The sequence below is a fragment of the Heteronotia binoei genome, chromosome 20 (genome assembly GCF_032191835.1).
Source record: "Heteronotia binoei isolate CCM8104 ecotype False Entrance Well chromosome 20, APGP_CSIRO_Hbin_v1, whole genome shotgun sequence".
Classification (NCBI taxonomy): domain Eukaryota; kingdom Metazoa; phylum Chordata; class Lepidosauria; order Squamata; family Gekkonidae; genus Heteronotia; species Heteronotia binoei.
This window is the reverse complement of record NC_083242.1, coordinates 13,816,689-13,843,736: the sequence shown is the minus strand read 5'-3', so window position 1 is coordinate 13,843,736 and position 27,048 is coordinate 13,816,689. Positions and strand designations below refer to the sequence as shown.

The following is a 27,048-nucleotide window of genomic DNA, read 5'->3' as shown; positions in this document are numbered from 1 at the left end:
CTTTTGTGCCTGTTGGCTCCTACAAAGTGACCCGGCCCCGCTCGACGCAGGCCTTGGATATGGTTTAGAGCCGCAGAAGGTGGGGAGATCTGGTTGCAGGTGAACCCCCAGATCTCCCCGGGATTCACGCCACCAACCCTGTGCCCGAATCGATTCATTGAGTGAGAGAACGCCGCCTGCCCCTCCTGGGGGTAATCCTGTGCTTGAGCCCATGGTCTGGACCTGAAACCCTGTCCCCAATACCCTGTCCCCGAGTCCCAGTGCCACAGACAGCTTCGCCCACCACGCTCAGCCTCTCTCTCTCTCTCAGCCCGGGATCGACACGAGCCCCTCGGTCTCTGATGCGTCTCTGTCCCAATGCACCTGCCTTAAAACTACAGAGAACTACATTTCCCAGAAGACATTGCAGGAGGTCTCCTTCTTGAAAAATCAAAGGCCTGGAAAAGTGACACACTTTGAGAGCCGTCTTTTGGTGCTGCAAGAGGGCAATGCAGAAAATGAAGGGCAGCTCGCTCTGCTTGGGTTCTCTATAGTGCTTGTATGGTGCCCCTTGGTCGCTAATGCGTCTCTGTCCCACATCCTCAGCCAATGCCTCCTCAGCAGAAAAGTAACTTGGGGTCATGTGAGGGGGGACACAATCCTCACAGATATAGATTAAGGACATTCTGTCTGCAGGGGCCAGGAGACAACAAGACAGCATCGAACGCTGAAAACATACTGGTACAGAGAGCAAAATTAGGGCTACGCTTCTGAACCGAGCCATGAATCTTTCATGACGTGCTTTCGAATTAGTGCTACACTGCAAGCGCGGAAGGCACCCTTGGGAAAGACAGTGGCTTCCGTTTCCCTCTGCTTCCGAGTTATGGCTCAGCTCCTCTTGGCCTGCAGATGGTCAGGGATAGATACGGGTACATCCCGACACCTTCGTCTTGCGTGGCTCGTAAGTGCCGCGCGGACAAACTCGCTTAGCCCTTGTGCAAAATCCGGGGGGCTTTGTCCAACCCCCTCATGGGAGCCGGCAGCACATCAGAGCACCCCCTCCCAGTGAAATGAGAACAGGCAACTCTCTGGCATGTTGCGAAACCCTCCAAAATACTACATTTAAGTCCCAGGGGCGCATGCCTCTAGCTGTGCCCCTTGTGGATAGGGGGAAAATGGCTTTTAGCTGGCAGGGAAAGGGGTTTTCCTCCCGCTTCATTGCCTACCTGTCTTCTTTTAACATGGCCTTTCTTCAGAGGGGTACTTGTACAGGAAAGGAAAGGGACCTTATCCACAGCCCTATGAAGTTAAACAAGTCCACTGCACATCCTTAGGCCAGCTATGCAAAGAAGAACAACAAAAAAAGGAATTTACAAGCCCGTGCAAGGTTATCTACGAGCCCTCCCTCCCTCCCACCATGTGCGTTGCAAGGCGGCAGGAGTGTCACGAGTCGAACCAGCTACTCGCCCGGCAAGCGCCGCCACCGCTCGCTGTAGGCAAGTCAGCTAGCTGAAAAGATGGCTTGAGCCTGTTTTGCATGAACCCTGCTTTGCTAGTCCACCATCCCAGGGAGAGAGGGGGCAGCAACACGTGCATCAGTCTGAAAACAGCACTACGGTCTTTTCGACGGATACCCCAAATCTTTTTGTCGCCCGGCTTGTGCGAGAAGGGAAAAGGAATCCAGCGTGGGGAGATCTGTGCCCTTCTGTCTGACTATGGCCATCCTGGTAGACAGGGAGAGAGAGAAGAGGCAACGTATACCCATCCTCTTTCCCTACCCTAGCCCGGCCCACCGTAGGGCCCAGCCGACACAATCAACAACAGTGGGGCGAGCCGGACACACACATACACACGCACATACAGAGACACAGTGGCTAGAGGTATATTGTTGCAGCCGTGGGGGTTTCTGGTGGCTGCAGGGAGGGGCCAAGTCCCACGATTCTGTGTCCGGGGAGCATCCGATAAGGCGGGACTTGCCCTTCTTCCAGACTGTGAAAATTCCCTTGGTCTCCTATTGCGACAGCAGCTCTGGATAAAGTGCATGATTTGTGGGGGAGAGGGGAAATGGGGGGGCTTGCAAGGGAGGGGGGGAACCTGAGCAGCCCCCCTGCCTGACTCCTAGGGGGAAAGAGGAAAGGCGCTTGGGTTGAGACACCCGGTCCACGGCGGTCGTCGTTGTCCTCCTCCTCCTCCTCCCCAACCCTGACGGCTCAGTAACGGCGGCTCGGGCAACGCCCGAGGCAGATGGGTCCCGGGAAAAGGCAGAAGCGGAAGAGCGGCAGGGGGGACAGGGCTGTTTGTCATAGGGGCCGGGGGCCATGGAGCCCTGCCACGTCGGGCGTCAGCGGCGGGTTGTGCGTCCCCTTGGTTGACATCCAGTCGTTCAGGAAAGCCTGGGTGGCTTTGCGGTGGGCCAGGCGGTGGGTGATGGAGAAGCCGGCATTGCCTTCCAGCTGGGACAGAATCACCAGCACCTGTCTGGAGGATTAGAAGAAAAAAGTGTTTGTGTGACGGATGAACGGCCGAGGCATGGAAACAGGTGTAGGAAGCCCCATGGCAATTACCCCTGTCCCGAAGGAAAACCACGTTCTTGCAAATAAAACATGTCTTTACACAACAACAACAACAAAATCCTCCCCAGTACTGTTCCATTCCTTCCACATCCACCGCTTCACATGCACAAAAGACAATACTAGGTCACAGCTGAACACTGTATCCCTCTGTGCACCAGACCTGCGCTTCCCTCTCACCTGTGCAGTGGGGGCACGCTGTCCTGCGTCTTCAGGCTGCCCCGTGTTGACACCACATTGAAGCTGTCCGTACAGTCGCACTGGACGTGCAGGTAAGACTTGGGGTGCCGGTTTTCCACCACGACTATGAGGCCCGCCCAGCCATGCGTCAGGTAGTAGCAGGTCATCCCTTCGCGCCCCTGTGGGAACAAACCACAGAAAAACAGGTTGCTTACCTGTAACTGATGATCTTCGAGTGGTCATCTGTGCAGTCGCACACATGGGTCTTGCCGCAGGCAACGAATTCATACCTCAGAGTCTCCAATAGCTCGCCTAGAGCGCTTTTTTGGTGCGCTTTCCACTCGCTCTGGGGAGCAGGCATCCACTGCGCGTGCCTGGAGCGAGCAGGAGGCGCCATTACCATTCAGTTTCTTCCAGCCGCTACTGACAGTCTACAGAGGTAAAATCCAAAGCAGAAAAAGCCAGCAGAGGGGAAGGCTGGGTGGGCGTGTGTGACTGCACAGATGACCACTCGAAGATCATCAGTTACAGGTAAGCAACATGTTTATCTTCTTCGTGGTCTCTGTGCAGTCCCACACATGGATGACTAGAAAGCTGAGAATCAAAGGAAGGTGGGTGCTGGCAAGAGAAACATTATCATACTTACAACATGCATGCATTCACCTGGGGTGATTTTAGTGGAAGATGGACCTGAGGACCGCTTGGCCGAAAGAGGCGTCCCGTCTGGCACGAACATCCAAGGCATAGTGTGAGACAAACGTGGACAGCGAGGACCACGATGCAGCAGCACAGATGTCCTCTAAGGAGACGCCTTCCAGAAAGGCCGAGGAGGTAGCGACAGCTCTGGTCGAATGAGCCCTAAGGCCCTCAGGCAAGGGTTGCTTGGCAACCTCGTAACACAACTGAATTGCACTGGATACCCATTTAGAAAGTCTCTGGGTAGAAATTTTGTGCCCTTTTTGAGGATTGCCGTAGGCCACAAACAAGTTAGGGTCCTTACGGAACAGTTGTGTACGAGAGAGGTAAAAGGACAAAGCTCTTTTGACGTCGCGGGCATGAAGAGCTCTTTGCCCAGAGTCCTTAGGATCCCGAAAAAATGTAGGCAACGAAGTGGAGGTTGAAAGATGAAATTGTGATACAACCTTGGCTAAGAAGGAAGGGTCCGGTCTTAGGACCACCTTGTTCCTATGAAAAACAGTATAAGGAGGGTCGGAACGGAATGCACACAAGTCACTGGCCCGCTTGCCGGAGGTAAGAGCAACCAACAAGGCAGTCTTCCAGGAGAGAAGATTAAGGTCTACGGTGGCCAAGGGTTCAAACGGGGGTTTCATGAGTTGAGAAAGCACTAACGACAAACTCCAAACTGGTACAAACGGTTTGACAGGAGGGTGAAGGTGCAACATGCCTCTTAGGAATGATTTGGACAGTCTATGGGAAAAAACAGTGTGGCCATCAATAGGTTCGTGGAAGGCAGATATAGCTGAAAGGTGAACCTTTAGAGAGGAATAGCTGAGACCCGACCCTTGCAAAGACAACAGGTATTCCAGGATCGAAGGCAGGGGTACAGACTCTGGGTGGAGATGATGGGTGGATGCGAAGGAGCAGAAGCGCTTCCATTTGCACTGGTAAGAGCGCCTGGTAGAAGGTTTCCTAGCATTCAGGATAACTTCCGCTACTCCTGATGATAAGGATGTGGTCGAATTCTCCAAGCTGTAAGGCCTAGAATCTGGGGGTTGTGGTGCCACACCTGGCCCTGAGCCTGGGTGAGGAGATCGTTTGCCAGGGGGAGGCGGCGATAAGTGTGGTGGGACATTTGGAGAAGGCTCGTGAACCACGGTTGCCGTGGCCACCATGGTGCTATTAGTATGCAGTCTGTGCCCTCCCGAGCAATCTTGGTTAATGATCGGGTGATCAGGGGGGTCGGTGGAAACAGGTAATGCAGAGGACCCCTCCAATTGTGAAGGAAAGCATCATTGCCTCTCCTGGTGTAAAAGAGAGGACATTTCGAGTTGTCTTTGGAAGCAGAGACATCTATCTTGGGAGTCCCGAAGCACGTAAAAATGCGGCGCAAGTAGAGTGGATTGAGAGACCATTTGTGGTCGTCTATACGAATCCTGCTGAGAGAGTCGGTCAGGACATTCTCTATCCCTGGAAGGTGGATGGCAGTCATGTAGATGTTGTTCTTGATGCACCACTCCCAGAGAAGTATGGCTAAACGGCACAGGCGGAGAGATCTGGTACCGCCCTGTTTGTTCACATAGAACACTGTGGCCATATTGTCTGTTGTGACCTGGACATGTTGATTGACTACCGACGGGAGGAACGATTGAAGAGCCCTGTGTATGGCTATGAGTTCTAGGCAGTTTATATGCATAGCCCTCTTGGGCGCAGTCCACAGCCCTCTGACCATCTTGTCCCCTAAGTGGGCTCCCCATCCCCACTTGGAGGCGTCTGCGGTCATGACGGTAGATGGAGGAAGAAGAACGAAAGGTTTCCCGCAAAGCAAATTGTCCAGTACTGTCCACCAAGCGAGGGAGAGCAGAACACTCCGAGGTACAGTGAGAACAGTACTTTGTGGTTGTAGGTGCGGATGGTAGGCACGAACAAACCAAAGCTGGAGATGTCGCATGCGTAGTCTCGCAAATTGAAGAACCGAGGTTGTTGCGGCCATGAGGCCCAAAAGAAGTTGTATGATTATTGCTGGTTGCATTGGGATATGCCGAATCAACTGGGCCAATGATGTGAGGTGTGGGCACGATCTTCTGGGAGGAAAACAAGATGAGGAGATGTGCAAAGGCGTGCACCTATGAACTGCAAGTCCTGAGTTGGAATGAGGTGCGATTTGGTGACATTCACACAAAGGCCCAGGGAAGCAAGAAGAGTGAGAGTTGTTTCAAGATTCTTTGCCAGTTGATGTGCTGTAGGGGCAATGAGCAACCAGTCGTCTATGTACGGAAACACTGGAATGTTGTGGAGACGCAGGGCAGCTGCGACTACTGCCATGCACTTCGTAAACACTCTGGGTGCCGTGGAGAGACCGAACGGGAGAGACCGAAATTGGAAGTGGTGATGTCCCATGGTGAAGCGAAGATATTTGCAGTGCTGAGGCCTGATGGTCACATGGAAATAAGCGTCCTGGAGATCTAGGGATGCCATCCAGGAATCCTGGGGAATTAGAGGAAGGATGGATTGGATGGAGATCGTTCTGAATTTCCTGTAGGCTATTTGCTTGTTTAGCCTCCTGAGATCCAGAATAGGTCGCTTGCCCCCATCCCTCTTGGGGCCTAGGAAGTATCTTGAATAGAAGCCTGCCCCTCGATGTTGAAGAGGAACGGGTTCTATGGCATTCTTTTGGAGCAAGTCCAGGATCTCCTGTTGGAGATGAGGAGAGGGTGGAGTAATAGTGAAGTAGTGGTGGTGAGGTGGCAAAATGAACTCGATTGCATACCCTAGGTGGACTATGGTTAGCACCCAGGAGTCGGTTGTGATTGAGCTCCAGGTGGGATAGAAAGGTGAAAGACGTGTCTGGTAGGCAGGCTGCATCTGCTGCACTAGTTGCATAGGAGAGTCAAAGAGACTGCTTGGCAGGCTGGGAAGACTTCTTGGTCTGCTGAGACCGAGGCCTCTGCTGGAAAGGTGGCTTTTGCTGTGTGGGCTTCCTCTTCCAGTACTCGGTTTGCTTGGGAGAGCGCGGACATCTCTGGAAGGATGATCTCCAGGGCTTAGGCCGATTAAATTGTTGGGAGGGTGGCTGGGAAACTCCAAGGTGCTTGGCCCTCTTGCGGCCATCGTCAACCGAGGTTAGGACTTTGTCTGTGGAAGCGTGAAAGAGGCCCTGGCCATCGAAGGGTAGGTCCTCGATTTTTTGTTTAATGTCAGGCTGTAAGTTGGTGGATCTCAGCCAGCCATGGCGGCGCAAAGCCACCGAGGAGGCAAAAACCCTTGACGAGCAGGAGACAGCATGACAAATGGTGTTATTTGCTGCTTTGATACTCTAGACAGTTCAGAGACTAGACCGGAGGCCGTCTTCTGGGAAGTCTCAGGAAGAGAAGGTATAAGAGGGGTGTATTGGTTGGCCAAATTAAAAATGTATGCAGCAAAATAGGCCAAATAATTATTCAGCTTTGAGTTGGTAGAGGCAAGGTTGAAGATCTTCCGAGCTAAGGTGTCTAATTTACGGCCCTCACAATCAGGAGGAGTAGGGTGTCTGGAAGGCTTAGCCTTGGTTGCTGAGTGCACTATGATGGAGTTAGGAGCCGGATGAGAGGCTAGAAACTTGGAGTCAGGGGCGTGTACCCTGTAGAGGGAGTCGAAGCGCTTCGAAGTGGGTGGGATTGAAGCAGGCTTGTCCCAGGCCTCACGCAGGCCCTCCAGGTGCACCGGCAACATAGGGAGAAGGGAACCCGCCGGGAAATCTGCTTGGACTAGGTCGTGTACAATATCCGACACCTTGGGTGAATCGGAGGGAAGTGCAACCTTTAAGGCTTCAGCCATGGTAGTAATCAGGTTTAGGTAAGCCTTCGAACCATTGGAGGGAGAAAGACGGACTTGCTCAGTGGAATCCGAAGCAGGAGAGGCAGGGGGGTCCTCGGAGTCAGAGGGGGCTGAGGTGTCCCTGTCGGAGTGGGATTCCTCAGTGGGAGGGGAGATCGGAGGCTTGGCCGGTCCGGAAGTGGACGCTTGTGCGTCAGAGGATTTGACTCGTTGGGTAGTAGAAGGTCTAAGCGGAGTGGTCACCATAGGTGGAGCAACGGAGATGGTGGCGATGGCAGTATGAGGCATCTCTGACTCCCGGTACCGAAAGTGCTCGTAGACTCGGAAGGATTCTCGGTGTCGAGAGGAGAAGTACTCCAGATCTCGAGTTCGAGAGGAGTCACGGAACCGAGGCGAATCTACTTGTCGGATGCGAGGTGTTAATACATCACGACCAATGGAAGCGGATTCGGATTCGTGGTATCGGGAGCGGCAGACACCCTCATCTGAGGGGGAGCGCGAGTAGCGAGGGTAGGGTCGGTGCCTGGGAGATGGTGACCTGGAGAAAGACGAGTAGTCATATTGGCCTCTGACGTAGTAGCAGAAACCAGTCTTCTTTTTTAAAAAAAATTTATAAGGACGAAAAAGGGTGGACAAAAATAGAGAGAAAAAGAGGAAAATACGATACCAGGATACGGAATGGAGAGGAAATGAGCTGAGGAGAAGGAACGCAGCAAGGTAGGTGTTGTCCGGGCGGCGGAAGGGAAGAAACTGAGTGGGAACGGCGCCTCCCGCTCGCTCCAGGCATGCGCAGTCGATGCCTGCTCCCCAGAGCGAGTGGAAAGCGCACCAAAAAAGCGCTCTAGGCGAGCTATTGGAGACTCCGAGGTATGGATTCGTTGCCTGCGGCAAGACCCCATGTGTGGGACTGCACAGAGACCAAGAAGAAGATCCATAGAGTTGGGAGAGACTTCCAAGGTCATCTCATCCAACCCCTTGCACGATGCAGGAAATTCTCAAATACCTCCCCCTCCCACACACACCCAGTGAGCCCTGCTCCATGCCCAGAAAATGGCAAAACCCCCTCCAGAATCCCTGGCCAAACCGGTCTGGAGAAAAATTGCTTCCTGGCTCCCAAAGTGGCAATCAACATTTCCCTGGGTGTGTAAAAACCAGGCTGGTTGTTCCTGCAAAAGATCAGCCACATGCGGGATGGAGAACTGGCCACCCACCGACCACAAGCCCCAGTGTGGGATTCTCCTTTCTCTAACAATTGGGGTGTAGGGCTGCCCCAGCTTCATCTATTGTCCTAGGGCGGTGTGGGGCTGCAGCAGGTTTGCTCCCCACAAGCATGCTGGTTGGCAAAACCCCACGGAAGTAATACAGGAAAAAGACTACAAGGACTAAGCCCCCGGCTCAAAATCTTACTACTGAAATCAGTGTGTGTGTGTGTGTGTGGCACCTGAAATGAAATGTCAATTTCTATGTTTAAAATTGTTTTTACTGTTTTATTGTAAGCATGACAATGTGAGCCGCCCTGAGCCTATCTCGGTGAGGAGGGTGGGATACAAATAGAAAGAAAGAAAGAAAGAAAGAAAGAAAGAAAGAAAGAAAGAAAGAAAGAAAGAAAGAAAGAAAGAAAGAAAGAAAGAAAGAAAGAAAGAAAGAAAGAAAGAAAGAAAGAAAGAAAGAAAGAAAGAAAGAAAGAAAGAAAGAAAGAAAGAAAGAAAGAAAGAAAGAAAGGACGGACTCAGGGCAGATAACATTATAAAACAGCATAAATAACAAAACATATATAAATAAAACAACACAATTTGCTACCGTTCTGTAGGACCTGCAAAAGAGAGCTGTTTCGCCAGGCTTTTGGCTGAGGCACGCGGGCGTCCTTACCTTACTGCTGACATCATCTAGCAGACCTCCCTACTCGGACTGCTAAATATCGGGCCTACAGCTATGACATCTATGACACTGAGGATATCTTGTAACCTATAATACGCACTATGCCATTCATGCTGCATAATTTGATAGTTCATTGATTGTTTGATGGTTTTATTATTTTTATTGTTGGATTTTACTGTTTTATTGTTTTATCGTGCTTGCGATCCGCCCTGAGCCCATGATGGGGAAGGGCGGACTATAAATCGACTAAATAAATAAATACATTTGTTCATAAACAGTTACAGGTGGTGGCTCACTTAGGCAAGCCAGAGCTCTAACACAGCATCACCCCAGGTGTGACAGACAGAACAACCCCACGCTCTTGTGAAGACTTCTGTGGGTGTGTCTAAAACAGTCAAATGCTCTGCAATGTGACATAAATGCTAAATGTCAGGGCTATGGCTGAATGGTGTGGTTTACAGGAATTCCCCGGTTTGACCCCCACTATCTTGGCTTTCGAACATCTCAGGCAGTGGGGCTCAGAAAAGACCCCTTGCTGACCAAGACCAGCGGGCCTATGGTTGAGGGCGGATCAGGCACCTGGCCAATAGTTTTGGCCTCCCCCCTCCTTCCCTTGTCTCCCTTTGCTTCCCCCCCCCATTTCCTCCCTTCTTTCTTTCTTTTCTTTTATTTAGATAATTTATATTCCACCTTTTCCCAAATGGGCTAAGAGTGGATAACGGCATTTTAGAAACAGTATAAAACAACAGTCAAAACCAATTAAAATGAACGATACAGTCTGGCGGCTCAGTTGGGCACATCATTACATAAGGAGAGCCTACAGCTCCATATATGGTTCTTAAGACATTTTATGTTGTCCCTCCATATGAGTTTTCCGCCATCTTCAACTGTAGAGTGACTATTTTATTAATTTTTTGTTCATTACTAATTCTGTTTAACTGTATATTGCATTTTAGAAGGTTTCAAACGGTATTCTCATAAATTGCTGTTACCCGCTCTAAACCGGCTTCGGCGAGAGCAGGTTATAAAAATGGAATGAATAAATAAATAAACACATCGGCAAGAGCAAAAGTGTTTGCTGGCATGAAGACAGGCGACAAAAGAGGCCTTGTCCCCTGCTGATGTGAACTTGCTCGGTTGGCTTTCAACAAGCTCTTCTTTCTCATCTTTCTCCTCTCTGTAATGGGAGGTGGGGTAATCAGGGGTCATTTTGTAGAAAAACAGGTGGTGGAGCTCATCCAGGGATTGTTATGCAGCTGCACCTACTATTCAATGGAAAAGGGGGGAGGGAGGGAGGGAGGGGGAGGGGGAACTCTCAGAAAGTTCAGGAGCTGTGCTCCAGTGAGCTCCTGCTAAATTCAAGGCCTGGGGGTAATGATACTGTTAAGGGACACCCTGCAGACAGAAAACAGGCAAAGCAAGAAAGCATACTCTGCTTGGGCTGCTTTTCTATTTGCAAGGAGGAATTCCACACCCCCCCCCAATGCTGAACATTTAAAATATGAATCTTCTTTCCTGTTGCCTGAAACTACAGGGGGGATGTGCCATCTGACATTGATCATCTCCTTGTTAAGGGACCTCCCAGAGCACAGCTTTTAAAAGCTCTGTATTGGGGGGCGGGGGAGTGTGATTGTGTGTCTCTTGCTGTCACTTGAGAAAGTAGCAAAAAAAAACCACACACACAAAACCCTGGAATAATCTCTGAAGGCGACACAATATTGCTTGGAAAACTGAGAGTATTTTGTACTTCAGCACAAGTCCGCCCTCTAATGGTCGCCAGTAGGCCACGGAAGAGAAACTAGACGATATGTTTGTATGGAGGATCAATACGTGGAACAAATCTTTTTTATTCTGTTTGAAGCTACAGACCTGAACCAGTTTAATCCTTGTTTCCTCTCCCTAGGGAGACTTGCCACAATTCCACAGGGCCTGTAAGATGGAACTGTTTAAACAGGCTTTTAACATCTAATGGAGGCGACCAGTACTTCACTACCCCACGGCACTGATATCCTACTCCAACCCAAACAGAAATGCAACGTGCTAAACAACATCTAATAACATCATAGTAAAGAGTGCTTAGGACTGATTGATTTGATCTTGAGAGTCCCTTGGACTGCAACAAGATCAAATCAGTCAGTCCTAAAGGAAACAACCCTGACTGTTCCCTGGAAGGTCAGATGCTGAAGCTGAAGCTCAAATATTTTGGCTACCAAATGAGAAGGGAGCACTCCCTGAAGAAGATCCTGATGCTGGGAAAGACAGAAGGCAAAAGAAGAAGGGGACGGCAAAAGATGAGGTGGCTGGACAGTGTAACAAACACAAATTTGAGTGAACTTTGGAGGCTGGTAGAAGACAGGAAGGCCTGGCGTGACTTTGTCCATGGGGTCGCAAAGAGTCGGACTTGACTGTGCGACTGAACAACAACAACAACAAAGAGCGCTAATCAACAGCTAATAATAATGCCATCTAGGAATTAGGACTGTATAAGGATTTTATTGAGATTCTATTGTAATGATCTAACTCTTGCGTTATTTTAATCGCTGTTAGCCACCCTGAGCCCGTCAGGGGAGGGCGGGATATAAGTGTGATGCAATAAAAGAAATAAATTATGGGGTAAGGATCACTAGAGGAGAGTTCTCTAGATCTTTACAAATCCCCAGGATTATGCAGGAGGAAATGGTGATATTATTTCGGGAGGAAATGGTGACTGGTTCGAAGTTCGGAGCGCTCGGAACCGGATGGCCCAGGCTAGCTCAGTCTCGTCAGATCTCGGAAGCTAAGCAGGTCTTGAGTCACCCTTCGCTTTGAACGTCTTATGGGGTCCCCAAAAACCAGCCACCACCTTCAAGTCTGGAATGCAAGGCACTCTTTTATGTGAAAAATTTAGCACAGTGAAACAGAGAACAGCGCAAGAATAAGACGTTCGATTCACACAAGGGTTAAACAGAAGGGGGGAGTTTTCAATAACAGCCTTCCTACGAAGAGGCCTGACCCTCTACCTGTATCTTTTAGCGCCATCTTTTAGGCTAATTCTTGTGTTTTCATTGGTTTAAACTGCTTTATTATATATGTTATGCATTCTCAACTTTGTGCACCGCCCGGAGCCCTGCCTGCGGTCTAAAATCTAACAAAATAAATAAACAAATAAAGCACCAAAACCCTGGGAAGGCTCCGTACTCACCTCGTGCCGCTCGCCCTTGTTCTCGGTCAGGAGGATGATGGCGTCAGCCAACGTGGTCGACTGGGCCTCGATCTGCTCCACCATCACCAAGCGGGAGCTGTAGATGGCCAGGATGTAGCTGGAGAGGTCGGCGGCAGCCGGGCACCCATTGCCGGCAGTGGGACTGGACACTGGTTTTGGAGGGGGGGGAACGTACAAGTTGAGTGGCAAGCTGCCCAAGACCCGCCCTTTCTTCTGTAAAAAGATAAAGGTAGTCCCCTGTGCAAAGCACCAGTTGTTTCCGACTCTGGGGTGACGTCGCATCACGAAGTTTTCACAGCAGACTTTTTACGGGGTGGTTTGCCATTGCCTTCCCCAGTCACCTACCCTTTCCCCCCCAGCAAGCTGAGTACTCATTTTACCGAACTCAGAAGGATGGAAGGCTGAGTCAACCTTGAGCCGGCTATCTGAACCCAACTTCCGCCGGGGATCGAACTCAGGTCGTGAGCAGAGAACTTGGACTGCAGTACTACAGCTTACTCTGTGCCACTTCTGTACCCCTTCACAAATCTTGAGGAGCAGAAGACATTTTTTTCTTATTTTTGGGGGGGCAAGGGCTCAAAGAACTGAGACAAATTCCGTGATAGCTAGCGTGATCTTAGGATCCTTATAGCTGAGCCGAAGAGCCAGGGTTTCCAGAGTATGGGGGGAGGCATTTGGTTGAATAAATGATTAATATAATAATTCCTCATAATATAAAAAAATCTGTATTCCAGCAAAGCACCGGCTGGCTTGGTGTCGAGGGTGTGCCTTAATATGCAAATGAGATCCTGCTGGGCTTTTTTGGTAGAAAAAGAATGGTGGGATCAGGGGGTGTGGCCTAATACGCAAATGAGTTCCTCATGGGCTTTTTTTACAAATAAAGCCTTGGATGGATCAAATCCTGTTAGGGCCAGAAGGGCAGATTCTATCAGTGTCTGACCTATCCAAAAATCTCCCTTGCAAAGCCATTGCAGGTATAATGTTCAGTCTTGCAAACAAAAAAGCTCTGCAATAACTTGGGATGGTAATGGTACGTATATAGACAGGGTAAAGATTCTGGGAAAGACAGACCAAAAAATAGGGGCGAGCATACTCCGCGGGCTACCATGGTCAATTTCAAAGACTCGCTTTTTGATCCACCCTCCCTCCTTTCCTCCCTCTCTCCCTTCTTTCTTCCCTCCCTCTCATTCTGCCATTCTTGCCTCCTTCAGAACAGGGCTGCTACCTTGGCCAACAGAGGTGCCCGAGACAGGGGTGTTCCAGTGGTTGAAAGCGCAGCACACCACAGCATACTCGCCCGGCTCCAGCATGACGTCGCAGTTGACGAACTTCTTGACGGCGCGCTTGCTGTGCGCCATCAGGCGGCCAAGGGTCAGCTTGTTGCCGTTGGTGAAGGTGGCACGGAAGACCATGATGCACAGGTCCAGCAGGTGGCTGTCCACGGAGTCGGCGCGCCTGCCAGGGGGTGGGAGGAAGAGGACACGTGAGGGCAAAGCGCACAGGGTGATGTCGGTGAGAGCCATCGCAGTTTCTGCTTGCTCTTCTCTTAGGGTGAGCGGGACTAACAAGGCACTGTGGGTGATGACACTGCTGCAGAGCAGTCTGGGAATTTATCTGGCAATTTATTTGTGAAAAGTCTCCGGGAGAAACCCACATTTCTTTTTCTTCCAAAGTCAAATTAAAACAGTAAACGCAAAACACAAATAAGGCAACAGTTTAATGCAGTGGAGCAGGGATTCAATTAAAAATAATCCCACGTATAAAGAGCCAGTTTGGTGTAGTGGTTAAGTGCGCGGACTCTTATCTGGGAGAACCGGGTTTGATTCCCCACTCCTCCACTTGCACCTGCTGGAAGGGCCTTGGGTCAGCCATAGCTCTGGCAGAGGTTGCCCTTGAAAGGGCAGCTGCTGGGAGAGCCCTCTCAGCCCCACCCACCTCACAAGGTGTCTGTTGTGGCGGGGAGAAGATATAGAAGATTGTAAGCCACTCTGAGTTTCTGATGGGGGCGGGGTATAAATCTGCAATTCTTTTTTTTTTTTTTAAATAATACAGTTTTGGTTTTACACCCAGCCCTTCACTACTCAAAAGAGTCTTGGGGTGTCTTACAACCTCCTTCCCCATCCTCTCCCCACAGCAGACACCCTGTGAAGTAGGTGGGGCTGAGAGAGTGCTGAGAGAACTGCTCTTGAGAGAACAATCCTGAGAGAACTGTGATTGACTTAGGGTCAGATTAGAGTCTACCGCTCTTAACCGTTACACCAAACTGGCTCTCCTAAAAACAGAAAATAGTATGTGGCCATTTGCCTTCATAAAAGCTGGGTCAGATTCTCTTTATGACATGAATGATGTCGTAGGTCAGCCAGAGTTCTTGCTGTCTTTGACTGAGCTCACTGAAATTCTTAAACTCTTGTACCATTCTGATTTGTGACTGAGGAATGCAGTTATCTTTTTCTTCCATCTGTACTAAGAAAATAGATCTATTTAAAGGACTTTGAGAATTTAAAAAAAAATTGTCAGTCAGTTGAGAATTTTAAAAAAAATTATTCATACGGCACTGAGCCAACAAGAAGCCTAATAGTTAAACAAATTTAAACATCGCACGGCAAAATTATCCATAGCTAAAGCAGAACAGTAAAATTAATAAAAATAAAAACAAGAGATATATGCCTTTCTAATACAGAGACAAGCATTACTAAAGCTAATTATTATTAGTTAAACTTAGCCATCTGTTTTGTGAAATTGTATTGACATGTACAGGAATGATAACATGGTTGGCCCTTCTCGGAGATGTTTCCAAAGGTCAGCTTAGGAAGGGTGTTGCACAAACAGGATGCCACCACCAAGAAGACTCTGCTGCTTGTCTGTACAAGAAACGATGGGAAAGGTCTGTTGCTGCAGGCTCTTTGGAGGCATGGGGATGGAGGTTTACAAACATTGTAGACCAGGAGTCTCCAAACTTTCTCAGCTTTTAGAGGGAATGGTGTGATTCCAAAAGTGGCAAAACTAACACCTTTTATATATATAATGTAGCTGTAAATCAGGGATAAAGCAAATTTAACTGTAAATCAGGGATAACTTAAATACAGGATGTAGATAATAAAGAGTTAAGGTAACATGTCTGTAATCATAAATTATTAGTAAAGAAGCTAGGGAGATAACAGGGAATTTTAGAATAAAATATATATGGATCATTTAAGTAAGTTTCAAATAAGGACAAGGAATTACATGATAAATAAGATGTGTATGTTTGTAGGTATTAGAAAACCACAACAGGAGTCGGTTGCACCTTTAAGACCAACTTAGTTTTATTCAGAACGTCAGCTTTCGTGTGATTGATCGTGTGATTATGACTGAGTTGCATATGTTATATGTGTGACTTAGAAATTTTAAGTATTTCCCTTTTTTGTGTGTGTTTTATGTTTTGCTTAGTGATACAAACTTAATTTTTTTTTTAAAAAAAAAGTGGCTTCCACAGGAAGGAGAACCAAACGGCTTCTGCAGGAGGCGGAGCCAAATCTAATTCCTAGCCCCCTCCTTTTCCAACTTCAGGGAAGAAGGAAACCTCGAAGGGGGAATGGAACCGCCCACTGGGTAAGGTGTGCTTATCGGTCCTCCTGATACTCCCTTGGGGAACCCTTTCATTTGAATGAGGACAGCCAGTAATAAGCCCTGCCTCACCATGGCTCTGCCCAGTACTGAGGAAAGTACCGGTGGGGGGCCCTGGTGCCCATGAACCCCATGCTGGGGACCCCTTGTTCTAGAGCGGGGTAGCCAAACGGTGGCTCGGGAGCCAGATGTGGCTCTTTCACACATATTATGTGGCTCTCAAAGCCCCCGCTGCCCTGTTGGTTGGTTTGAAGAAGGCATTTCTCTCGTTAAATCACTTCTCCAAGCCAGCTGGCAGCTTGGAGAATGCATTTAAAGTTAAAGTTGCTTTCTTTCCACCTCCCCTCCCCCCATCTGTTTGCCTGCCTGCTTGCCTTCCCTACTTGCGGCTCTCAAACATCGGATGTTTCTTCTATGCGGCTCTTAAATTAAGCAAGTTTGGCCCCCCGTGTTCTAGACAGGCTATCTGCAAGTGAATAGGGTGGGTAGCCATGTTGGTCTGAAGCAGAACGACGTTTGAGTCCAGTGGAGCCTTGAAGGCCAACAAAGTTTAATTCTGCGCAGAAGCTTTCGTGTGCACACACACTTCCTCAGAGAGAATGATAGAAGCTCGTCCCCGATTTAATTTTGACGGTTTTTAAGGTGCCCCTGGACTCAGACTTTGTTCTGTTGCTTCAGACCAACCCACCTGGATCTATTTGAGGAAGTGCGCCTGCACACGAAAGCTCACACCCTGAATAAAACTTTGTTGGTCTTAATGCTCCCACTGGACTCAAACGTTGTCTACAAGAGAAGGTGAAGTGTGAGACGGGGGGGAGGGCAGCAGCGCCTCTAACATGGAGCACAAGAGCAGCCCGAGGGTACACTCCCTCTCGCCACCTTACCGACTGCCTTCCTGGAACAGGGCGAACTCCAAGGTCGCACGCTCCAGCACGGTCAGCGAGGTGACGGTGACGGGCCCGCTCGCCTTGTTGGGGAAGACGCCCTGGACGCGGACCTCGTGCCAATCCGAATGGAGCTTGCAGATGTCCACTGAGTCAAAATACCTGGCGAGGAAAGACAGACGGCCATCAGTCACCATGGATGCCACCCCCAGGTCAGGTTAATAACCCTCCCCCCCCCAAAGTTTGCCAAACTCTCAGACGTGCCTCGACCCACCCCTTTTCAACTCGGTGCACTTTCTTCCTTCTTTTATACCTGCCATGCTCACCGAGGTTCAAGGCAGCAATTCAATCAGAACTCCAACAGAAGGTGTGTTAGGAGCAACCTGGGGAAAGCACACAAGCGCTCCTTGAAGAACAATCCCCTTGTCTGAAGGATGGTCTCTCCCAGCATGGCCTCGGATGCGTCCAAAAGCCTTTTCAACCCTGACCTGGATAGCCCAGGCAGGCCTGATCTTGTCAGATCTCAGAAGCTGAGCAGGGTGGACTCTGGCAAGTACTTGGATGGGAGACCTCTGGAATACCAGGAGTCGGGAGGGCAGGGGCAGGCTCTATTCAGCCACCTCTCTGAATATCCTCCAGGCCCCCAGTAGGGGTCAGTCACCAGAGGTCACATCATGACTTCCAGGTTCTTCTCTGGCAAGTACTTGAATGGGAGACCTTGGAATACCAGGAGTCGGGAGGGCAGGGCAGGCTTTATTCAGCCAGCTCCCTGAATATCCTCCAGGCCCCCCAGTAGGGGTCAGTCACCAGAGGTCGCCATGACTTCCAGGTTCTTCTCTGGCAAGTACTTGGATGGAAAACCTCCTTGAAATACCAGCAGTCGGGAGGGCAGGGGCAGGCTTTATTTAGTCACCTCCCTGAATATCCTCCAGGCCCCCAGTAGGGATCAGTCACCAGAAGATATGCATAGATTATGCATGGGATACAGACGGTAGTGAAAGAAGGACTTTTCTCCCTTTTTCACAATACGAGAACTCATGGGCACTCAATGAAATTGCTGAGCAGTTGGGTTAGAACGGATAAAAGCTTCTTCACCCAAAGGGTGATGCACACATGGAATTCACTGCCACAGGAGGTGGCGGCGGCTACAAGCATAGACAGCTTCGAGAGGGGATTGGATAAACCTATGGAGCAGAGGTCCATCAGTGGCTATTAGCCACAGGGTATATGGAACTTTCTGTTTGGGGCAAGTGATGGTCTGTGTTTTTGGTGCTGGGGGGGTGGGCAACAGTGGGGAGGGCTTCTAGTGTCCTGGCCCCACTGGTGGACCTCCTGATGGTATCTGTTTTTTTTGGCCACTGTGTGACAGAGTGTTGGATTGGATGGGTCACTGGCCTGATCCAGCATAGCTTGTCTTATGAGGTCACCATGACTTTCAGGTGCAGACACACATACACATATTAAAAACAAACAAACAAAACAAAAGCCTTTTCAGCAGCAATTGCAAGGAACCCCAGGAGAGAGGAAAGGGGGACATAATAGCATTCTGGGGGCAGAGGTCTCCCCGCACGTGAACACTTCTCCTTCTACTGAATCAGACCATTCATCTATCAAAAGTCAGCATCATCAATTTAGACTGGCAGCAGCTCTTCAGGGTCTCAGGCAGAAGTTCTTCTTATCACCTACTGCCAAATTTCTTAGTTGGAGAAACCGGGGATTGAACCGGGGACCTTCCGTATGCAAAGCCACAGCTCCCCCACCACCAGGTATTCAGCCACCATCATGCTTGCCTGGTGTTTTCTACACACTAGGCACCCCGGGGCATTAGAAGAAGATATTGGATTTATGGAAAGGAAAGGTCCTCTGTGCAAGCACCAGTCGTTTCCGACTCTGGGGTGACGTTGCTTTCACAATGTTTTCACGACAGACTTTTTACGGGGGGCGGGGGGGTTGCCATTGCCTTCCGCAGTCATCTACACTTCCCCCCCCCCCAGCAATCTGGGTCCTCATTTTACTGACCTTGGAAGGATGGAAGGCTGAGTCAACCTTGGGCCAGCTACCTGAATCCAGCTTCCGCCGGAATCGAACTCAGGTTGTGAGCAGAGCTTAGGACTGCAGTACTGCAGCTTTAGCACTCTGCACCACGGGGCAGATATTGGATTTATACACCACCCTATACTCTGAATCTCAGAGTCTCAGTGTGGTCACAATCTCCTTCACCCTCCTCCCCCACAATCGACCCCCTGTGAGGTATGTGGGAAGGATTAACAATTAGGCCAAGTAGGCACTGGCCTATGGAACCCCACAGCTTTAGGGGCCCCAGGCCAGCTTCCACCCCCCTCCCGGTTCTCCCCCTGCTTGTAGCCCTCCCAGCCTGCATGTGTAGCCAGCACTGAGCTGCTCTTTGCCCGACTTGCCTAGTGCTGCTGCTGCTGGCATCGTCACAAAATTTGTCTCTCTGCCTCTCCCCTACGGCTTTGTCAAAGGGGCTTTTGAGAAGGTGCCTGCAGGCTGCAGCAGGGGCTGCAGGTGATGGGGCGGGCACTCCAACTCAGATAATTTGCAAGGGGGCCCCCGAGATTCTGACTGCCTAGGGGCCTCGACAGGGTTTAATCTGGCCCTGTAGGTGGGGCTAAGAAAGTTCTCCCCAGAAGCTGCCCTTTCAAGGACAACCTCGGCCAGAGCTAAGGCTGACCCAAGGCCATTCCAGCAGCTGCAAGTGGAGGAGTGGGGAATCAACCCCGGTTCTCCCAGGTAAGAGTCCACACGCTTCACCACTACACCAAACTGGCTCCCCGAAAGGGAGCATGCAGCCGCAGAATTAAGACTAATGGCCCACAACAGAGTCAGGGGCTTCAGGGGAAGCAGGACGGGAGCTTTCCTTTCCCCACACGGATGAGCGATCCTCATGCTGGAACTGCACAGTGGGGAGGCCCAGCATCTAAAATTAAACCTCTGGCACGCAGACAACCCCCAGCCGCTGTCTGAAGCTCTCTGGAAACTGCACCAGCAGTTAAGGTGCTGATGGAGGGACATTTTTTCCCAGGTACAAAGAACACTCAGAGCGTTCAGAGAAAGAGACATCCCTCCCCCCGCCCCCTCTCCCCGGATGCTGAAAAAGCCAGCTGTGAAGGTAAACCGAAAGGAGTTTACGAGAAACAAACTGCAGATTTGCTGGGCGAGGAAGTTCTGCAGCAAGAGAAAAGAACCTAGGGAGAAATAGTCGTTTTCCCTGCCAGCGGTTCTTATGCCTCTCCCTCGTCCTTTTCTGCTTTGTTTTTTTTTATTGTATTGAATTTTTAATGAAAGTACACATAAGAAAATTTAAAAAAAAAAAGATCATAAGCAAAAAAGAAAAAGGGAAAAAACAAAGAAAAGGGGAAATATATTTCAACTTACATCTACAACTGGCACATTTTAATCTTCCATTTATTCTCTCTATAGATTTACAAATGCAAAAACGTCTGTTTTATCTATATACATCAGGGGTGGCCAACAATAGATCTCCAGATGTTTTTTGCCTACAGCTCCCATCAGCTCCAGCCAGCATGGCCAATGGCAAAAAAAACCATCTGGAGAGCTACTGTTGGCCACCCCTGCTATACATCATTTCTCATCCTCTTATTCTTCAAACCCCATAGATCGTAAGTTCATCTTTCCCCACTTATCTAGTCCTTTTCTGGGCCAGTTCAGCCAGCTCTCGATGTTGGAAGTGGACAGAATCCTGAAAGCCGAGGCTTTTTTTTGTAGCAGGGGCTCATTTGCATATTAGGCCCCACCCCCTGATGTAGCCAATCCTCCTGGAGCTTACAGGAGGCCCTGTAAGAAAAGCCCTGTAAGCTCTTGGAGGATTGGCTGCATCACGAGCAGTGTTCCCTCTAAGCTGAGCTAGTGTGAGTTAGCTAGGTCACAGATTTTTATCCTCCAGCTCACACATTTTTGGCCTAGCTCAGGAAGGATGACCCCAGAGCACACTGATTGATGCAGTCGCTCACAACTTTCATGCCGGGAGCTCACAAAGTAGAATTTTGCTCACATGACTCCGAAGCTTAGAGGGAACATTGATCACAGGGGGTGTGGCCTAATATGCAAATGAGTGCCTGCTACAAAAAAAGCCCCGCTGAAGGCTGTGAGAACAACCACTTGCTCTTTGGATCCCTGCTTCTCTCAGCTCATTAAATCTAGCCGGGAAGTGACAGGAGGCCTCCTGAGAGGGATCATTAATTTCTCTCTCTCTCTCAGGGCTGCTTTCCTAGTCCCTTCAAGGAGGCTATAATTAGACCATTGCTGGAAAAAAGCCTTCTTTAGAGAAAAAGGAACCAGCCAATTACCTCCCAATGTCAAATCTACCATCCCTGGGAAAGGTGATGGAGAGAGCAGTCGCTAAACAGCTTCAGGTCTTTTTGGAGAGATTTGTACACTCGATCTATTCCAGCCCAGCTTCAGGCCTGGTTTCGGGTCAGAGACAGCCCTTGTGGCTCTTTTGCAAGACCTCAAATTGCAGCTGGACCAAGGCCAGCCCCCCCCCCCTTTTGAGCAGGAATGCACCAGAATGCAGTTTCAGCTGGCTTGGATTCAGGGGGTGTGACTTAATATGCAAATAAGTTCCTGCTGGGCTTTTTCTACCAAAAAAGCCCTGTGGGAAACAATCGTGACATCAGGGGGTGTGGCCTGATATGCAAATGAGTTCCCACTGGGCTTTTTCTACAAGAAGCCTTGTGTGAAACAATGGTGACATCAGGGGTGTGTGGCTTAATAAGTTCCTGCTGGGCCCTGTGTGAAACGGTGATGTCAGGGGGTGTGGTCTAATATGCAAATGAGTTCCTGCTGGGCTTTTTCCTACCAAAAAAGCCCTGTGTGAAACAACTGTGATGTCAGGGGGTGTGGCCTGATATGCAAATAAGCTCCTGCTGGTTTTTTTCTACAAAAAAGCCCTTATGGAAACAATGGTGACATCAGGGGTGTGGCCTACTATGTAAATGAGCTTCAGCTGGCCTTTTTTAAAACCAAAAAAGCTCTGATCAAGGCAGTTTGGCGCGTCTGATCTTGCGGCTTCCCCTGATGTTGCCTCCTGGCTCTTGGATTCAGAGGTTTAGTGCTTCTGAGCGTGGAGGTTCCCTTTAGTTCCCATGGATAACAGCCACTGATAGACCTCTCCTCCATGATTCCATCTAATCCCCCTTTAAAGCTGTCTATGCCTGTGGCCATCACGACATCCTCTGGCAGCAAATCCCACATTTTAATCCCTCTCTGTGGAAAGAAGCAGGTGTTCCCCCTCTCATCTACTTGCTGCTTGAGTTACGAAGCAAAAAAACCCATTTATGGGATCACAGTGGAAATACACGACAAGAGACACAAAACATCACTGTGGTATACATAGGCTACCGTACTTTTACTTATGAATTTTACAAAACTAATTTTCAGTTTTCAACAGAGCTTTGTGGCCATCAAGAAGAAGAAAAGGCTTTGTTCCGGCTTAACATTAAGAATGGCTTATAAGAAATTGGCAAATATTTTTGTCCATGGGGTCTCATTGCTGCATTGCTTCCATTTTGAGAGCATTATGCCAACTTTAGAATTGAAGGCTTTGTAACAGATAAAAGAGAAATGATTGGCTGCTCCGTATAGAAAAGTATATTGCAACAATGGGTGATTCCTTCATGGAGAGTGTTTTGACCAGCTACGAGATGGAAGGCTTTGCACATGTTTTTTTAAAAAAAAATAGAGACTGGCTTACTCCTTCACTACGTACAGCTCAACAAGAAGAAGACTTTAACAATACTGACGAAGTGGCAACACGAAATGTGTCTATTATTGTAATTAGTTAATTGGATGCTGTATGACTAAAGAATTCACTGCCACAGGAGGTGGCAGCGGCTACAAGCATAGGCAGCTTCAAGAGGGGATTGGATAAGCATATGGAGCAGAGGTCCATCAGTGGCTATTAGCCACAGCATATTGTTGGAACTCTCTGTCCGGGGCAGTGATGCTCTGTATTCTTGGTGCTGGGGGGGGGGGGCACAGTGGGAGGGTTTCTAGCCCCACTAGTGGACCTCTTGATGGCTTTTTTGGCCACTGTGTGACACAGAGTATTGGACTGGATGGGCCACTGGCCTGATCCAACATGGCTTCTTTCATGTTCAATCAATCAATCAATCAATCAATCAATCAATCAATCGTTTTATTTATATCCCGCCCTCCCCGCCGAGGCAGGCTCAGGGCGGCTAACAACATTAAATCAATACAGTAAGTTATACAATAATATTTAAAAGCAATAGCTAATTTAACAATTTAATTAAAATTCTAAAATTAATAAAATTAACATCCTGGTGCTATTTCGACAGGTGGTAAAATCACTTAAGCAGTCTATCTTTTAATCGGTGAAGGCCATCCCGAAGAGGATGGTCTTGCAGGTCCTGCGGAACTGTTCAAAGTCCCGCAGGGCCTGCACTTCTTCTGGGAGCTGGTTCCATACGTGTGGAGCTACAACAGAGAAAGCCCGCATGTGAGTACTCTGTAGTTTTGCTTCCTTCGGCCCGGGGATAGTCAGCAGGTTCTTCCCTGCTGACCTCAGTGCTCTTTGGGGTTCATATGGGGAAAGACGGTCCCTCAGGTAGGCAGGTCCTCGGCCATATAGGGCTTTAAAGGTAATAACCCGCACTTTGTAACGAATCCGGTATGTAACTGGCAACCAGTGCAGTCCGCGCAGCCCTGGCTGTATGTGTTCCTATTTTGGGAGCCCCAATAGCAGCCTAGCCGCCGCGTTCTGCACCAGCTGCAGCTTCCGGGTTGGGCACAGAGGCAGCCCCATGTAGAGGGCATTAAGGTAATCCAGTCTCGAGGTGACGGTTGCATGAATCACTGTTGCTAAGTCCTGGCGCTCTAGGAAGGGGGCCAACTGCCTTGCCCGCTTTAAATGAAAAAAGGCTGACTTAGCAGTGGCTGCTATCTGGGCCTCCATTGATAGTGAAGGCTCTAGTAGAACTCCCAAGCTCCTGACCCGGTGTGCCGCTTTCAGCGTCAAAAACCAGGAGAGGTATTTCCCTCCCCAGAGCGCCCCAACCCATGCAAAGGACTTCTGTCTTCGCTGGATTCAGCTTCAACCCACTCAGCCTTAGCCAAATTGCCATGGCCTGCAATGCCAGGTCCAAATTCCCTGGGACGCAGCCAGGCCGGCCATCCATTAGCAGATAAAGCTGGGTGTCATCTGCATATTGGTGACACCCAAGCCCATGCCTCCGGGCAATCTGGGCAAGGGGGCGCATATAGATATTAAATAGCATCGGTGAGAGAACTGCTCCCTGAGGCACACCACAATCTAGTGTGAGCCTCTGGGACAGCTCACACCCGATTGCCACCCTTTGTCCCCGATCCTCGAAGGAGGAGAGCCATTGTAAAGCTGACCCCCTAACCCCTACGTCAGCGAGGTGGCGGGTCAGTAGCCAATGGTCGATCGTGTTGAACGCGGCCGACAGATCTAACAGCATCAGCACCGCCACACCACCTCGATCCAGATGCCACTGGAGGTCATCTGCCAAGGCGACCAGCACTGTCTCCGTCCCGTGACCTCGACGAAAGCCGGACTAGCAAGGGTCTAGGATGGAAGCGTCATCCAGAAAACCCTGCAACTGCAACGGCACTGCCCTCTCAATAATTTTACCTAAAAACGGTAAATTAGAGACCGGTCGGTAGTTTGCCAATTCGGCCGGATCTGCTGTACTTTTTTTCAGAAGGGGGCGGACCATAGCCTCTTTCAAGAGTGTTGGAAAACGCCCCTCCAGGAGGGATCTATTTATGATGTCCTGTAAAGGACATCTAAGCTCCCTCAGGCAAGATTTAATTAGCCAAGAGGGGCACGGGTCCAGATCGCAAGTTGTTGGGCGTGCAGAGGAGAGAATTCCGTCAACTTCCTCCAGGCTGAGTGGGTCGAAGTGGTCCAGAACTAAACCGGAAGATAGGCACGGAGTCTCCAGTTCATGTATTGTATCCAATGTGATGGGCAAGTCCTGGTGGAGCGAAGTGATTTTGTCTGCAAAAAATTTCGCAAAAGCCTCACAACCTATTTTTAATTCTCTAACATCTGGTCTGCCTTGAGGCAGTGTAGTTAAGCATCCAATTATTCTAAACAATTGTGCCGGGCGCGAATTTGCAGACACAATCCTGGCCGCGAAGTAATCTTTCTTCGCGGCCTTGACTGCCATCTCTTAAGACCTCATAAACGTTCTATAGGATGTTCTCGTCGCTTTGTCACGAGTGCGCCGCCACTGCCTCTCTAGCCGTCTGAGCCCTTGTTTCAGCTGACGTAGCTCCAAGGTATACCATGGGGCCAGCCTCACACGAGGGCGCAGAGGGCGACGGGGTGCGATCTCGTTGATCGCCCTGGATAGCCGATCTTGCCAGGCATCAACCAGGACGTCAAGGGAAACGCCAGGGGGCCAGGGATCCTGTAGAGCCATTTGGAACTGTTCCGGGTCCATCAGGCTCTGCGGGCGAGCCAAAATAGGGTCGCCGCCCTTACAGGGTTGAGGCAGCATCTCCATACGGGCCTTGAGGGCTAGGTGATCTGACCATGGCACTGCCTCCACCGCGATATCGTTCACCCGAATCTCGGACACAAAGATCAAGTCCAGTATGTGCTCTGCCTGGTGCGTAGGAGTCGTGACAAATTGAGAGAGTCCCAGTGTCGCCATGGAAGACACTAGATCCATTGCCCAATTGGAGGCCGCGTCGTCAGCATGGACATTGAAGTCACCCAGGACCATAAGCCTTGGGTACTCCAACGCCCAGCCCGCCACCGCCTCCATCAGGGATGGTAAGGTGCTGGCTGGTGCGTTAGGCTGACGGTACACCAGCCAGATTGCCAACCCCTCTCCGACATCCCACGCCAGACCGGCACATTCAATACCATCGATTGTTGGGGCCGGGAGAGCCCAGAAGGAGTAACCCTCCCGTATGAATAACGTCACCCATCCCCCCCGCCCGCTAATCCATGATTGGTGAAAGACCAAGTAACCCGGGGGGGGGTCATCTGGGAGAGAGCCACCGTCTCCCCCTCTCGCACCCAGGTTTCGGTCACGCAAGCCAGGTCCACATTCTGCCGAAGCAGGAATTCCCTAAGGATCTTGGTCTTATTATTTACGGACCTGGCGTTGCATAACACCAGTGACGGAGGTGGGCAATTCCTTTTGGCCCCACTACCTGTCACCGTTGGGATGGGAAGTAGACTGGAAGGGGGCCGAGCCCCTTTTTGTCTCCGTCTCCTTCCCTTGCACTTCTGTCTATTCCCACCGTCATACCTTCCCCTCCCCAGGAGCACTGGGATCCCCTGGCCGGGCATCCACGCCTATGCCCCGGTATGATCTTATTGATAATAATAGGATGGCCGCACCCACCTAACTAGATTGTCTCAATTTACAGCCTAAATCCCTAGCCCACCCCCCACCTTCAGTCCCCTGGTTATCTGACTCACTATAATTTAATCAAATTTAATTAATATCAGAACCCACCCTGTTCTTATGTTCTTAACAACAATGTTCTTATGTTCTTAACAACGAGCTCTGTTGAAAAAACCTGAAAATTAATTTTGTAAAATTCATAAGTTAAAAGTACGGTAGCCTATATATATATATCACAGTTACGCTTTGTGTCTCTTGAGTTATGAAGCAGACAAACCGTAATTTCCAAGGGAGGCCAACTCGGAGGCGGAAGATGCCACGGCGTGCGCAGATACCTGATAAAGTCGCTGTACTCCATCCAGAAGACTCCCTCGCTGCTCCCGTGGGGCATCAGCTCGTGCCGCAAGTGTGGGGGCCAGTGGGGCCATTCATCAGACCAGCTGCCATTCCAGGAAAAACGGCCCCAGGGGTTGCGGAGTCGCAGCAGCCTGGGAGGACGTAAAGAAAGCAGAAATTGGGGTCCCTGAGCACTGAACCTGGCCCCGGCTAGACCCCAACTGAGATGTCGCCGAAGGTGGACTCCGTCTGATGTGGCTCGTGCAAACATCACAGCAATCTGTTTTCTATCATTTCAGTGGGTATCCCTTGCTGGTCTGCGGGAGACGACCAAGATTTGAATTCAGGACCATCTTAGAAACCGACAAGGGCATTTGGGGCGTAAGCTCCCTTTGTCAGATTCTAGTAGGAGTGGAGATCTCTGAGTCTTTGCATCTCACTCAGAAGGTGGGAGAGGCTGAAGGAGCTAGATATGTTCAGAAGGTGGGAGGGGCACTGTAAACTTGCAAATTATCTCAGAGTCG

At 49.8% G+C, this 27,048-nt stretch overlaps 1 protein-coding gene across 3 annotated transcripts in view; it reads right to left on the bottom strand.

Annotated features, from left to right (window-relative positions):
- Positions 1 to 1,929: 1,929 nt before the first annotated feature.
- CAPN15 (calpain 15) overlaps positions 1,930 to 27,048 on the bottom strand; it is a 178,761-nt gene continuing 153,642 nt past the window's right edge. For all 3 annotated transcript variants that reach the window (XM_060260829.1, XM_060260827.1, XM_060260828.1), the window contains 6 exons: positions 26,524 to 26,676; positions 16,794 to 16,955; positions 13,529 to 13,758; positions 12,283 to 12,452; positions 2,730 to 2,908; positions 1,930 to 2,457 (listed from right to left, as the gene is read on the bottom strand). In XM_060260829.1, coding sequence (XP_060116812.1) covers positions 2,280 to 2,457; positions 2,730 to 2,908; positions 12,283 to 12,452; positions 13,529 to 13,758; positions 16,794 to 16,955; positions 26,524 to 26,676 — 1,072 coding nt within the window. In that variant the 3' untranslated portion in view covers positions 1,930 to 2,279. The remainder of the gene's footprint in view (positions 2,458 to 2,729; positions 2,909 to 12,282; positions 12,453 to 13,528; positions 13,759 to 16,793; positions 16,956 to 26,523; positions 26,677 to 27,048) is intronic.